The sequence below is a fragment of the Orcinus orca genome, chromosome 1, assembly GCF_937001465.1.
Source record: "Orcinus orca chromosome 1, mOrcOrc1.1, whole genome shotgun sequence".
NCBI classification, from domain to species: Eukaryota; Metazoa; Chordata; class Mammalia; order Artiodactyla; family Delphinidae; genus Orcinus; species Orcinus orca.
The window spans coordinates 152,600,816-152,615,781 of NC_064559.1; the positions used below are offsets into that span (position 1 = coordinate 152,600,816).

At 32.5% G+C, this 14,966-nt stretch overlaps 1 protein-coding gene across 6 annotated transcripts in view; it reads right to left on the reverse strand.

The window, feature by feature from the left end:
- Positions 1-14,966, reverse strand: part of LRRC7 (leucine rich repeat containing 7) — a 502,831-nt gene that overhangs the window by 351,041 nt on the left and 136,824 nt on the right. Inside the window, exon 3 of one of the 6 annotated variants that reach the window (XM_049699429.1) lies at positions 12,302-12,376. The exons of the other annotated variants lie outside the window; for them this stretch is intronic. Within the exon in view, the coding sequence (XP_049555386.1) occupies position 12,302 (1 nt within the window). The 5' untranslated portion in view covers positions 12,303-12,376. The remainder of the gene's footprint in view (positions 1-12,301; positions 12,377-14,966) is intronic. 6 annotated transcript variants of the gene reach the window in all.

A 14,966-nucleotide genomic window follows, 5' to 3' on the forward strand; every position in this document is an offset into this window, starting at 1 on the left:
TCTCTACCCAGCACTTCTAAATAATCCTTATCTTTATCTTGGAGCCTGTTTCAAGGAAACCCAAAATAATAAGACAATAATCTTTATCTCAGAGCCTGTTTCCAAGGAACTCAACTGAAGACACACTTAGTTCTTTACCCTATACTATTATGAATTTCTTCTACAGTTCCCTTACAATACCTTAACCATCAGATTCCATGAACCCTTAAGTTTCTTTGCAGCTTTTGTTTAACTCTGTTGACCAGTTTTTTCCCCTTAGCACACTCCTTTTTTGCTTCCATAAACCTGCTTAACCCTGATACTCTCCCTACCTCTCTAAATGCTTTTGTTATTGTTTTGGTTTTTGTCTTTTTTTTAACCCAAGTTTTGCTCTTGGTTCTCTTCTGTAGGAGTTGTTCCACGTGTAGATGTATTTCTGATGTATCTGTGGGGAGGAAGGTGATCTCCACATCTTACTCTTCCTCCATCTTCCCCCAAAATCTCTGGTTCTCTTCCTATTTTGCTCTTAACTTTAGTTTTCACTTCATGGTAAAACCTCCTGAATCCACATTTTTAGCTCAGATCTGTCCTATGTTTCAAAAACCTATTTGGGGGCTTCCCTGGTGGCGTAGTGATTGAGAGTCCGCCTGCCAATGCAGGGGACATGGGTTCGTGCCCCGGTCCGGGAAGATACCACATGCCGCGGAGCGGCTGGGCCCGTGAGCCATGGCCGCTGAGCCTGCGCGTCTGAAGCCTGTGCTCCGCAACAGGAGAGGCCACAACAGTGAGAGGTCCGCGTACCGCAAACAACAACAACAACAACAACAAAGCTACTTGGTATTATTCCCTGAATGGCTGCTCCTCACAGCCATTCTGCCTGTCTCCTGCCATGGTCTTCATAAATCTACCCTCTATCCTGTGGTCAGAGGTGCCATGCTCAATGCATCAATACTGACAGTTATTTTCATTGTTCCATTTTTGTTGCTTTAAGAAGGCTTTGTTCCATTTCTATTTCATAAACATATGACTCTAGAGTTTTATAATTCTGGTAAAATTTTATGATGTTCTCTCCACCCAATTTTTCTCATGCAAGCTCTTTTCTCCTGGCAATACGGTAGAAAGAGAATGGTCCTTTGAGTCATATAGAAATAGATTGTAATACTGATTTTCCCTTTAGTAGCTGTAGTGACCATGGAAAAACCTTCTCTGCAGCTCAGTTTCTCATCTCTCTTATAGAGATATTATGAGGGCTAGAAAGCGAGAAAATGTGTGTATAAATGAACTTGGCCTACATAAAAGTTATTCAATAAGTGTTAATTTCACTCCCTTCTGTCCTTTCTTTCCTCTCCAGGTTTTTGGTTCCAGCTATGATTTAAAGAACTATCAGTTCCTAAATTCCAGCTAGAAAGTTCTCAACCAGATCACAGGTAGGAACTGGGCTCTTTCTTCAGCACAGATAGGAATAAAATCAGACGTGACAGCATCAGGAGCTCATTCACCTGGCATCAGAATACCTCAGGACACGGAAGCCAGGATACTGGCTCATGCAGAGATCTCCAAAGCAGCACAGGTCTGGCCAGGAGCCTGGAGTGTGCAGCTGGTAGTAGTCTTTCTCTGCCCATCATGGCTTGAGAGTCAAGTACAGTCTGTGTCAACTTTCCTCCTAACCTCCAGCTTCCCTCTCATATGATCACTACTTTGTGGCTCACCCACAATTACTTTCTTTTCTATCATAATATTTATAACCTTTAGACATCTAAGTTGTATATTGGCATTACAGGATCTGAAGAATCACGTCATCAATTTCATTCTTTAAATTTTGAATTTCTGTCCGTATAGATGCCATATGTAACCTGTAACAACTGGCTATCAATTTTAGGTTATTCATGGACAATATTATATTATTTTTATTTCTCTCTGAGTGTCTAGGAACACAATGACTGTTGCACACTCAGTGGAATATACACTTGGAGGTTTTGGGTTTTTTTTAAGTAGTAGTATAGGCTTATCTCACTTTAAGGAGTAAATAGATAATTATTTGTAATAACAGTTGAAGAGGATTTATTTAAAAATAGCAAGTTCCCGTAGCACACTGAAATTATTTTATTTACAGAAATTCAGTAATCACACAATTGTGCAATTTTTGTGGCTTTCTCTGTCATTCACAAGTACAGGTCTCCGTGACTTTTCATCCTAAAAGAAGATAGCCTCCTGACTGATTTCTACATCTCCTGCTTCTCCCTATTCCAGTACATTTCTCAAGTGATTATCAGGATTCATTTTCCAAATTCATAGCCCTATCACTCTTCTGTGCAAAACACACGCACACACTCATGAGAGTGTGGATTTCTTCTGTTTGTTTTATTTACTGCTGTATGCTAGCACCTAGAACAGGGGTTAGCATAAAGTAGATGCTCAATAAATATTGGTTGAATAAATAAATCCTAGTATAAAAATAGCACAAATTTGTCCTTCTTTTGGGTATAATTTTCCAATTTTATATTCTTCTTTACAAACTATGAAAGAAAATTTTTTTTCAAAAAAGTTTAGAAGAGGTTCATAAGTTATAAATACTAATTATGCTCTAAATATACTTTCTTTTGAAATAAATTTGTCCAATTTGATTTGTATTTCTTGATTCTTAAAAAATTATTAAAGTAATGTTTATTGTGTGCTCACTATGTGCCATGTGTCCTGTTGCTTCTTATTCCAATCCATTTCTCATACTGTTCTCAGATTCGTATTTCATATGAATAGCCCAATAACATTTATGAAGGTGTGAGTTTTGTCATTTCTGTTTGCTGCTTTATTCCCAACACCTAGACAATCTCATAAGACAAGTACAATGAGCCCCATTTTACAGATGAGGAACACAAAGGCAATGAAAAGTTAAGGAATATACTCAATTTTACACAGCCTTAAACAGTAAAGCTGGATTTCAAACTAGATGATTCAACTCCAGAACGTGCATTTTAACCACTGACTCTGATCTCATGATTTACATATCTTTGCTACCCTTCATACTCAACTAACACTGTAACTTGTAAAGAAGAAAGGCTCTCTAACCATCACATGAGCTGAATAGTAATAGAAGTAAAAGTTTTAATTTCCACATACTCTTCCAAATAATTTGTGGCAATTATCCAGTAAAACATGGAGGTAAGAAATAACCCAAGAGGACTTCTGGCAACTTTTTTAACATCAAAAAACCCACCAAAACCAAAACCAAAAAAAAAAAAAAAAACCAGTATTCTTCTCCCCTTCCTGGCATTTTGAGATCACTTTTTTTCTCTTAACCCAGTAAGTCTAAAACAAGGTTTACTATCTCTTGTTTACTGACATTTCTTCTTTAGGAAATAACATTTTCAGGATAGCTGCATAAAAGTGTGAAGCCATCTCTGAATTTCACATTAAATATAAAACATTCCATAATTGTATAAACTGACTCTTCCACAATCATAAATGAATTAAGATTAAGGTAATGAGATAATTTAGGAAGACAGACTTCCTGTCATCATAATCTATGAGAACTACACAACTCCTTCCAGAGAATTAATTACCATTATAAATTATATAGAGGGATTATAGCAAAAGCAAGTTAATTTTATTACAACAAGAAAAGATGTATTTTGCATCATATAGCTAAAAAATGACAAAAAGTAACATATACAAAATCAAATTTTAGCTAGGAAAAATATTTGTAATGTATTTGAAAGAGGGTTGATATATATATAATATACAAAGTGTAGTCACAAAGTGATAAGAAGAAGACAACAATAAAAAAGTAGGCAATAATATACAATTTACAGAAGAGCATATGACAAATAAAGAACAATGCTGAATTTCTGTACTAGTCAAGAAAATGCAACTTGAAGGAATTCAGATATTACTATCTATTCAGCACAACGAGAAGAATAAGAAAAGAGTGATTACAACCTACTTCTGGGTGGCAGTGTAAGGACAGGATATTTACATATAATCCTGTAGCAATCTAAACCATCACAGCTTTTGAGTACAATACCAATCGATTAAATTTAGCAAGTCATATGCTTCACATTATAGATAATGGTAAAAATTGGAACGAGGTCTATGCAGGAGAATTTTACAAACTCTACCAAAATTGCTAAAAGGCATACCATTATATATAACAATTCAATTTCTCCTATAATATGCTTGCATGGATGCAAAGTAATCTATGTATGCAAAGACTGGAAATGACATAAATCCACACGATGTACTATTAAGGAGTTGTAAAAAAATTAAAATTAAAGTTAAATAAGAAAACTCTTTACAAACAGATATCAAATTATCTCCTATATTTTCTAGTATGTGGAAAAAGCAAGTTTATCAAACAGTGTCTAAAATGCTATGTGTCCGTAGGCTTATGAAAAATATCTTTGGAAATTTATATAAGAAACTGATAATAGCAGTTATCTCCCTCTAAAGAGGGAAATTGGTTGGCTGGGGATAGAATTGAAAAAGACTTTTTTCAGTTTATATCATTTGGAAGGCATGATTTTTGAACTATATAACATTACCTATTAACATTAATAATAATAATAATGCTTTGGTATAATAATGTTAATGTACTTACTGTCACTGAATTGTATGCTTAAAATGGTAAATTTTATTTTATCCATATTTTACCATAATAAAATGATTTTTAATTATATATGTGTGTATATGTATATATACATTTAAAGTATATTTATGTCCCAATAAGCCTGTACCTGGGTGTGTATCCCTTGGAAACAAATATAAATAAATAAGTATATATTCAGGCTCATATACCTTTATATTAGATGGTAAAAAAATTGGAAATTGTCCCTAAGTAGGAGATTGTTTAATAAAACTTATCCATATATCATAGACTCTAATGAAGCTGTTAAAAAGAATACATTTATGAATGGATAAATAAACTGTGCTACATCCAGACTATGGAATATTATTCAGTGCTAGAAAAATAAGTTATCAAGCCATGAAAAGATATGGAGGAAACTTAAATGAGTATAACTAAGTGAAAGAAGCCAAACTAAAAAGGCTACTTTTTGATTCCAATTACGTGACATTCTGGAAAAGACAAAACTATAGACAATGAAAAGATCAGTGTTGCCAGGAATTAGGGAACATGGAAGACAGAGGATTTTTAAGGCAGTGAAACTGTTCTGTGGGATACTATAATGATGGATGTCATCATACATTTGTTCAAACCCATAGAATGTACTACACCAAGAATGAGCCCTAATGTGAACCATGGGCTTTGAGTGAAAATGATATCGATGTATGTCATCAATTGTAACAAAAGTATCACTCTGGTGAGGGATGTTGATCGTGGGGAGGGCTATGTATGTGTCCAGTCAGGTGATATGTGAGAAATATCTGTACTTTCTGCTGAATTTTGCTGTGAATCTAAAACTGCTCTAAAAGCAGTTTATTTTAAAAAGAATTCTAATGAGAGAGAAAAAACAGAAAAGAAAAAATATATTAGTCTATTTTAGTTGACATGTAAACGTTTCTATTCTACTGGAAAACAATGCATAAAAAGTGGTTTTGGCAGCACCAATTCTCCTAGAGAGAGAAACTGGAAAAGCCACACAAACATCTGCTTTCATGCGTCAGACAGTTGATGAAGCTACAAAGCTAGTTGCTAAGTTTTCAGAGTGGGGAGAAACAAAGAGAGATGAGCTGAATGTCAGAAGCTCCTTTTTCTGTAGACATTTGCCAATTCTATGACAGAAAACAGAGTCTGAGAATCTGGTTTTATTATAGTTTGATCAGAAAGCCACAACTAGGGAAAGATAAGTAAGAGTGGCTTTGGGTGATCTTGTGAGCCTAATGTGAAAATTAAAGAATTGAGAAAACTTAGATTTATATTTGATCTCTCCTTTGAGTCATTTGCTGTACTTTGATGCTTCATGACAGAGAAAACTGGAGTTTTATTTAAATACCTCTGAAACACAGGGAAGAATGTGCTGCCTTACTGACAAAGATTCATGAGGGGGCAACTATCACGATGAACACACTAAGATTTCAGTTGAAAATCTTAGAGGGCTACATGTTAAAAACAGAGATCAAGCAGAGATAGACTGACACCTAGCCTGTACTCACCTCTGTCCCTGAAAAAAAATTAGGTGGAACACCTTTTCTACTTTATTTGCCTAAATATTATCCCCTACAGACTCTAAAATTTTGTATACTCAATGTCTGGCATTCAATAAAAAAATTACTTAAATAGATGAGTTCATAATGACCAAAATATATGGGAATAAACAGACACTAAAAATAGATGCAAAGGTAATCAAGATATTACAGTTATTAGACAAGACTTTAGAGTAACTGTGATTGACATGTTCAAGAAAATAGTAGAAAAGATGTACACAATAGGTCAGATGAAAATAAATAGACTTTCACCAGATAATTAGAATATGTATAAAAGGATCAAATAGATATTTTATAACTGAAAAATATAGACTCTGAAATTCGGAACTCAATAAATGAATTTAAAATCAGATTAGAAATTGGACTAGTGAACTGGAAGACAGAGGAGTAGGTACTATCCAATTAAAGTAAGACAGAAAAAGGATATGCAATAAAGAATAAAATATAAGTAAAATGTGGGGCACACAGTGGAAAGATCTAACATATATGTAGTTGAAGTCCCAGAAAGAAGAAAGAAGGGGTTGAAACAGTACTTGCAAAGAGGATGGCTAAGAACATTCCAAAATTGATAAAAAGCTTTAACCTAGAAATTCAAGAAAATTTACAAACTCCAAGCAAAACAACTGGAAAGAAAACCACACCCAAGCTTATCATAATCAAAGCGCTGAAAATAAAGAGAAGATCTTAAAAGGAATGTAAACAAAAATGCAAAAACAACACAGTTAAAAAATAAGCAAAGGACTTGCACAGACATTTTTCCAAAGAAGATAAAGGGCAATGAGCAATGAAAAGGTGTTCAACATCACTGATTACTAGGGAAATGCAAATGAAAACCACAATGCGATATTGTCTCATGCCCATTAGGATGGCTGCTATTAAAAACAACCCACAAAATAATGAGTGTTGGCTAGGATATGGAAAAATTGGTTTGCTTGTGGCTTGTGCACTGTTGGTGGGAATATAAAATTTTGCAACCGCTACAGAAAACATCATGGTAATTTCTCAGAAAACTACAAAGAAAATTATCATATGATCCAGGAATTTAATTTCTGGATATATACACAAAATAATTGAAAGCAGAGATCTGAAGAGATATTTGTACACCCATGTTCATAGTAGCATTATTCACAATAGGCAAAAGGTGGAAGCATATTTATTTATTTCTAGCACATTGGCATTAAAAGAAATACTAAATAGTGTCCTTCAGATATAAGGAAAATATTCCCAAATGGAAACACAGACATGCAAGAAGAAATGAAAGACAGTGGAAAGGGTAAACATGCAGGTAAATATAGATAGATATTGATTCTACAAAACAATAATAGAAACCTCTTAATTGAGGGTTAGGATATCTGTAGAAAAGCATATCACAATAATAAAGTCTTCTAAGATTCTATCAGTATCAGAGAACTGTTGAAAGTTACTATTTGTATTAAGCAGTCATATGTCAAGGATGAATGTTGACATCTCTAGAGTAACCACTATAATATCACTACAAGTATCTATTTAATACAAAATCCAAAAGAATGCAATAAAGGAGAAAAAAGGAACCTGATCAGTGAGTTAAAGAGAAAATAAATAGTGACATGGTAGATATAACCTAACTATATTAGGAATTATATAAATGTAAAAGGACTAAATACTCCAAGTAAAAGATCAATATTATCATACTAGATTTTTTAAAGGCTAATATATTATGCTTACAAGAAATCATAGATATAAGAACACAAGAAGGTTAGAAGCAGAAGGATGCAAAAAGAAATACCATGCAAATATTAACTAAAAGAAAGCTGGCGGTATTGTACTAAAAGCAAAAAGAGTAGATTTTTAAAGCAAGAATCATCATTAAAGGCAAAAAAGTCATATCATAATGATAAAGTTGTAAGTCCATAAGGAATAAAAATGTTAATTGTGCTGATATCACTTGGGTAGCTTTTCAAGTAATTTTTACTTTCTTCATCATACTTTAATGTATTGTTTGAATTTTTTACAATGAGCATGGATTATTTATATAATATGACATAAAAAATAAAGCTATTTTTATTGTGGACAAAGAAAGAAATAAAACAATACAAAGATTTAAGAGTAATCTGTTTTCCCTATTAAAACTTTAGAAAGATTTGATGGCTGTTATGCCCTAATGACAACTATAAAAATTAAGCCTATAGTAACAGAGCAAAAAATATTAAAATAGCACTGAGGAGAATCAGGTAGAAAATCTCACACAAAAATGTTACATAATCTCATTTCCCTTAGCTTTATTTGTTTATTTAAGAATTTGAAGACAGTCACATAATTCTGAGTGTATTTTCTGAAAGAAGAGGATAGTAATACTTTAAAAAGAATGTGGGAATAATCCAAAGGGAGAAAAGCACTGATTCATTTGTTCATTCAATAACTACTTATAAGTAATTATAATTAAGTACTATGTGCCAGGTACTAATTGAAATTATTACTTATGATGCTGCGAAATAATAGTATATATTATTATTATATAATTTTATATAATTATATATATATATATATATGTCTCTGCCCCCAGTCCTTGACACAGGGCTCCTGAAACCCTTTATAAGTTTCTAAGTGATAAGAGCACTAGGTACATCTCTTATTCTAATATTTGGTCTTTGACCCTGGTTCCTGACACCCTGATCCTAAGTCCCTTGGAGTTTCCTGGGCGATAAGAGCGTCTTTTATTCTAATAAGGCAACTTTGAGTGGGCTCCTGGATGGCTCATGGGTTGGGGCTGGTCCCCAGAAAGACCATGATTAGAAGCTTGGAATTTTCAGGCTCATCTCCCATTCTCCAGAAAGGGGAGAGGGGCTGAAAATGGAGTCAATAATTGATCATGCCTACGTGAGGACGCTTCCATAAAATCCCAATAGTGTGGAGTTTGGAGTGCTTCCAGATGGTGAATACATCCACATACTGGGAGGGTGACACACTCCAACTCCACGGGGACAGAAGCTCCTGCTCTTGGGACCTTCCCAGACCTTGCTCTATGTATCTTTTCACCTGGCTGTTCATCTGTATCCTTCATCATACCCTTTAATAAACTGGTAAATGTTAAGTGTTTTCCTAAGTTCTGTAAGCTAAATAGAGTCCAAAGGCAAGCCAAAAGTCTTGGGACACTACGATTTGTAGCCTAGTCAGACAGAAGCTGTGGATAACCCAGGGACCTACTGCTTGCAGTTGTCATCTAAAGTGTGTGTGTTGGGGGGCAGTCTTTGGGACTGAGCCCTTAACCTGTGGGATCTGACAATATCTTCAGGTAAAGAGTGTCATAATTGACTTAAATTATGACACCCAGCTGGTATCACAGAAAATTGCTTGTTGTGGGAAAAAATCTCCATACATTGGTGTCAGAAGTGTTGTGAGTGTGATAGTAGTGTGAGAGGAGAGACACAGGAGGACTGGGTTTTTCCCAGCCCAGCAAATAGAGTATTTGTCAGCCTACTGTGGAAAATCATTTATGAGGTTACTAAATGAAATAATAATAGGCCATTTATAGTTGGTACAATTACCCAGCAATAAAGATTTCCTTAACCAAAGTATATTAAATTGAATTAGTTCTTCAAATTATCTGAGTTTTAGGGTGTTTTTAACTGAATTATACTCTGAGATTAAGTAAATCTGAATTAAGAAAATTAAACTACCCGAAGATAAATCTGAAAAACATAATTCTATTATTGTGATTGACATAGGAAGGAGATAAGGTAGAGAATAAAGGCACTGTACTGAAAAGGATTCATAAATCCATCTAGTTTCCAAAGTTGGATTATCTCCACTAGGGCTTCCAATGACTGACTAATTGTGATATCCAAAAGCTTTTTCTCCCTCAGTCATCCTCCTTCTAGGCTTTTCAGCAGCATTTAACACAGTTAACCTTTTTGGATCTCTCTGCTTCTTTGGTTCTTTTAAAACAAAACAAAAACACTGAAAGCCAGTTTTCCTCTTACTTGTGACTACTGCCCTGTTATTGTTGTCAGTTCCTCTTCCTCCAAACAGAATTTTTATAACTAAGTATTGATGATCCCAGGAATTATACTACGGTAATGTTCCCTTTTCACTCTGTACGTTTTCTGCCTGGTTAAATTCTGGTGGCTTCAACCATCATCCCTACTCAGATAAAAGCCAATGTAATCTAGTTCTAGAGCTCCAGTTCTGCATTTCCACCAACCCCGTGATATCCCCATTTTACTATGCTAGAGGCACATGAATTTCACATTAAAACTAAAGTTACCATTTCAACATCCTTTACTAAAAGTAAACTGCTCTTCTTTTAATGTTCCAGATCTCAAATAACGGAATAACTATTCATCCAAACCAGGTTCCTGTAGAAACCAGTGAAGAAGATATTTCTTTCAAATCAAAATCCTTCTATCTCTACTGCCACCATTTAGTTTGGCTCCTAAAATTTCCCACCTGGGTTACCGCAAGCATCAATTTCTTTGTGTCCAGACTCTCTCCCAGCAGTCCACCAGATGATTTTTTCCTTTGTAAGTTCTTCAATACCTTCAAAGTTATGGTCCTCTTCATTTCTTTCTGAGCTAAATTTGATGCTGACTATTACAAATGCATTTCTAAACATATTTTCATAACCTTCTCTCCTTTAGTACCAAGGTAGCCTAACAGAACTATTTAAAAAAGAATCTGAAGAAAATATATATAACTGAATCACTTTGCTGTACACCTGAATCTAACAGAACACCGTATATCAACTATACTTCAATTTTTAAAAAGTCATTGAATTTTGAAGGTGCTTTCCTTTCTAGTGCCTTATAGTGTAAGCTTGTATCACTGTATGACAATCCAAGATAAAAAGTCCAAATTTATAAACCAAATATATTAAGGACTAATAATTTACATTATAATGAGGTCTTTCATCTCTATTGAGTTATTGCTTAGCATTATTCTTTTCAAAATGAGTGGCTCAAATTGTAAAAATATTTGATAGAGTTTAAAGGCAAGGTGTTTATCATCCGTGACTTGTCATTTATAAAACCTTAAAAGAAGATTGAAAGGGAAGAAACTTCTGTTGGTTTATATAATTATTTAGGAATGTGTAATGTTAAAACACAATTTTAAACATTTTTTTTATAATTATAGAAATTTCTACTATAGGATTTTAAACATAAAAATATTTATGGACAATTTCTAAAACATTTTGATTGTGGATACTGCCATTATTACATATACCTTTATCTTTGCAAATATATTTTAATCACCATTACCATAGAAAATACCTGTTGAATTAATAACTGTATTAATTTTATCTTAAAATATATGTGTATTATGTATATATGTGCATATAAAGGTATTTATGTGTATATATGTATAATTTTAACACGTAAAATCAGTTTCTACTTGCAAACTTAGTTCCTTAATCCATACCAATGAAAGAGTTGATGTAAATACTTTCTAAAATCCTTTTAGCTTTAACATTTTCTGATTCTATTACAACCTTCAAGATACATTTGAGGAGAAAGAATCAACTCCATCCACTTTAATATGGAACAGTGAGATTTTCAAAGATTCTTCTTGCCATTGAAATAATCTTATTTACCCTTTCCACATTCTTTAAGTCCTTTCTGTATTCATTCATCCAAACATTGCATGTTTTTATCATTGAACCTCCTATTTCATTTCTTGCAAATGTCAGTGAGTACTAATAAGTGGAAAGCTCCTGTTTTGTGCCTGGATTTTATTTGATATAACCTTGAAATTTTGAAATGTAACCTTCAAAAGTGAATGTAATTTTGCTCTAGTTCTTAAAAGCATGATTATAATATAATTTCTGTTAATGGTTTAGGAGAGGAATTAATACATTTATATAGCAGTTAAATATGTCACAAGGCAAAGGGAGATCTTATTCTTAGATTGTTGAATTAGGGTTCTGAAAATAAGACCTGAGAGAGAATACAACATTTAAATTCATCTTTCTGTCCAAAATAATTTCATTATTATTGACAGAAAATTAATTTCCTGAAATCCACAGTTATCATTTTTCTTCCTAGCTATTTTTGTGATGTAATATACTTAACACAAATAATACTAAGTATAAATTTAAAATTATAAGACTATTTGGTCATTATAGAGGAAAATTCCCAGAATACTACTTAATTCTATATACTTAAGCATAGTAAAATAACATAGTATCTACTTGCTAGTTATTCTGTCTCTGCGGACTTCTAGGTTGTGACCACTTTGACTTGCATTTTTTTCATGTAGCGGGCTCCTTTAAAAAAAAAAAGAAAATGTAAAAAATTTTAATTAACTGCTCTTATAAATTGACAAATGCATCTAAATAAACATAAAAAGCAAGAATGGTTTGTGAAGAGTTTAATCAGATGCTTTTCTAATCGTCAGGTTACACATCCTATTAGCATATTTCCACAAACACTATCACTTTAGGTATTTGAGCTGTGAATATATAAATTCAGTGTGGAACAAAAGGATGATACTGTTGTCTAATATTCCTTCTTAAAGTAACACTTCAATAGCTGCAAGGAAAATTCTTTCAATAGTGATTTTCCTCCTTGCCTGTTTTATACCTAATAACTAAATAAATGTGCAATGTATCTCCTTTGTTTTTAAAAATTATAAAAACAAAATTTCTCATAAAATATTTCATAATTTAGATTCTTACAGGTCAGAGTTGCCTTTTACTCTAGTTATTCTGAATGAATAAAGTTTTAAGATCTTACTGTTAAACTTTAAACCCTGATTTGGTAATTCCCAGTAATCATTAAAGCAAAGTGCTTATTATATGTGTATATATTCATAGCTTAATGTGTTCTATATAATTACAATAATTGAGCCCAAAATACTCATATGCATTTGTAATAATCAAGTATTTTAGAAAAGTGACCTCCACGAGATTTATTTTTTTTGACTTCCACAAGATTAATGCAGATATACATTTATTTAGTTTTATAGTTTTCACTCTGATACATATACAACCCATGGATGATATGGGAAATTAAGAAAACAATGATAGCTTGAAATTATTTATTTGAATACTTAATGTAAAACCTTTATGTTTATAAAGCCCAAGAATCTCTATAAATGTGTGAGTCAGGACTTTATGGAACCTCCATTTATTTGTAGAACAGAGAAGTATCTAGTCCATGCACAGAGTCAGGCAGAGCCTGATGTGTTTCAAAAGTCATAAAGGGAAGATTTCTTGTTATTATTTAGTGTAATTTTCTAATCAAAAATTTAAAAAGGGGAGTGAAAGAACCAAGAAAATATTCAAGATAGGCTTAGTAAAGTCAATTGTACACAGTAAGATTTAGATATTAAAAAAATCTCTTCTTGAAGTTAGGACTCTACAGGATCTTCTGGAAAAGAGTAACTGTATGAAAATATATAAATAGCAGTCAAAATGCTGGAGATTATGTTTATTTAATTAATGTAATTCTTTATTTGTATAAAATACAAAATAAAGTCGTAAATAAAATTTAGCAAACCATGTGTTTAGGCTGAAGTAATTTTCTGATTACAAATGCATTATTAAAATGAAATAGAAATTAACAAATTTTATAGTTATAATTATTGTTAATAATTGTATCTTTTAACTTTTATATGAAAATTAAAAGTGATTTACACACCACCATTACAGTGTTACATTATGAAATGCTTACAGTCTGCAATATATTATCTTGAATTTTATAGAAACAAAAATATATAGTCTGATTAAATACTATTTATAATAGTCTAGGCCTACAGATTAAAAAACTGGAATCATCTATTTTAACTTCTCTACCTGTAAAATGGCAATCATAATTAACCTTAAGGGTCCCATAAAGATTTCTTTTTTTAATTATATAAATTCTTAATAGTTAAGCACTCTCCTTAGGAGGAAGGTATTTATTATTATTTTATTATAACAAGTAAAATTATAAGCCTAAAATATATTATTCCAGTATCCAGGAAAGTGATATATACTTAAAAATAAATTATTATATTCTTGTTTTCTGTTATCTTGTTTCTACCTGAAGACAAAAACTGCGTCTCCACTTTTCAGGCAGATTCACTATTCACTATAATGAGAGAAATATATGTCTGAATTAGAACACTAAATTATTATTACTATATTGTTATACTATATGATACTGTACTGTAGTACAATATACTATTATAATAACAATTATATTATTATTATAGTTATAATATTGTACTATAATATATAGTTATGTTATTTTAAGGATAGATGCTTTTGTTCTCTGTAAATCAATGGAACTGGGCCCTGCCACAGCTGGTGTAAGTATACACACTTCAGAGAAGTTTATTAGGATATGAGGAAGATACATACTCTTAAACACAGTATTTTAATTTTGCAAGAGACCTAATATTCTTAGTTACAGGTAACATCACAGTTTTAAGGCCAATGTTGAAGGGGAAGAAAAAGAACCTTTTGGTTATAATAGAGACCAGCATACCAGTCTTGATGGTTTCTTTTTACTAAATAACTTAAAATAATATCTTAAAAAAATAATAAATTTTCTAGTTTTCTTTTTTATTTTTCAGTGCTATCACTGTCCTGGTTGGTCCAGGGTATGCCTGGCTAAGTGCCTGAGCCTCTAGGTTAAAGTCCATTTTAAAAGACTTAATGGGTTTATATATGGAAGCATTGTTTGAAAGCCTTTTGAAAGTCTCCTTGCTTTGGGCTAAACTCTTTCTGTGTATTTCTGGCTTCCAGTTTTTAGTCAAAATTTTTGAAATATAACCTCATTCAGTGCCTTAATTGTATTTAAATGATGAGACAAAAAAAGAAACCACAAAACCATTCACTGTGTGCAATAGGTGGATGCTAATTCTCACTA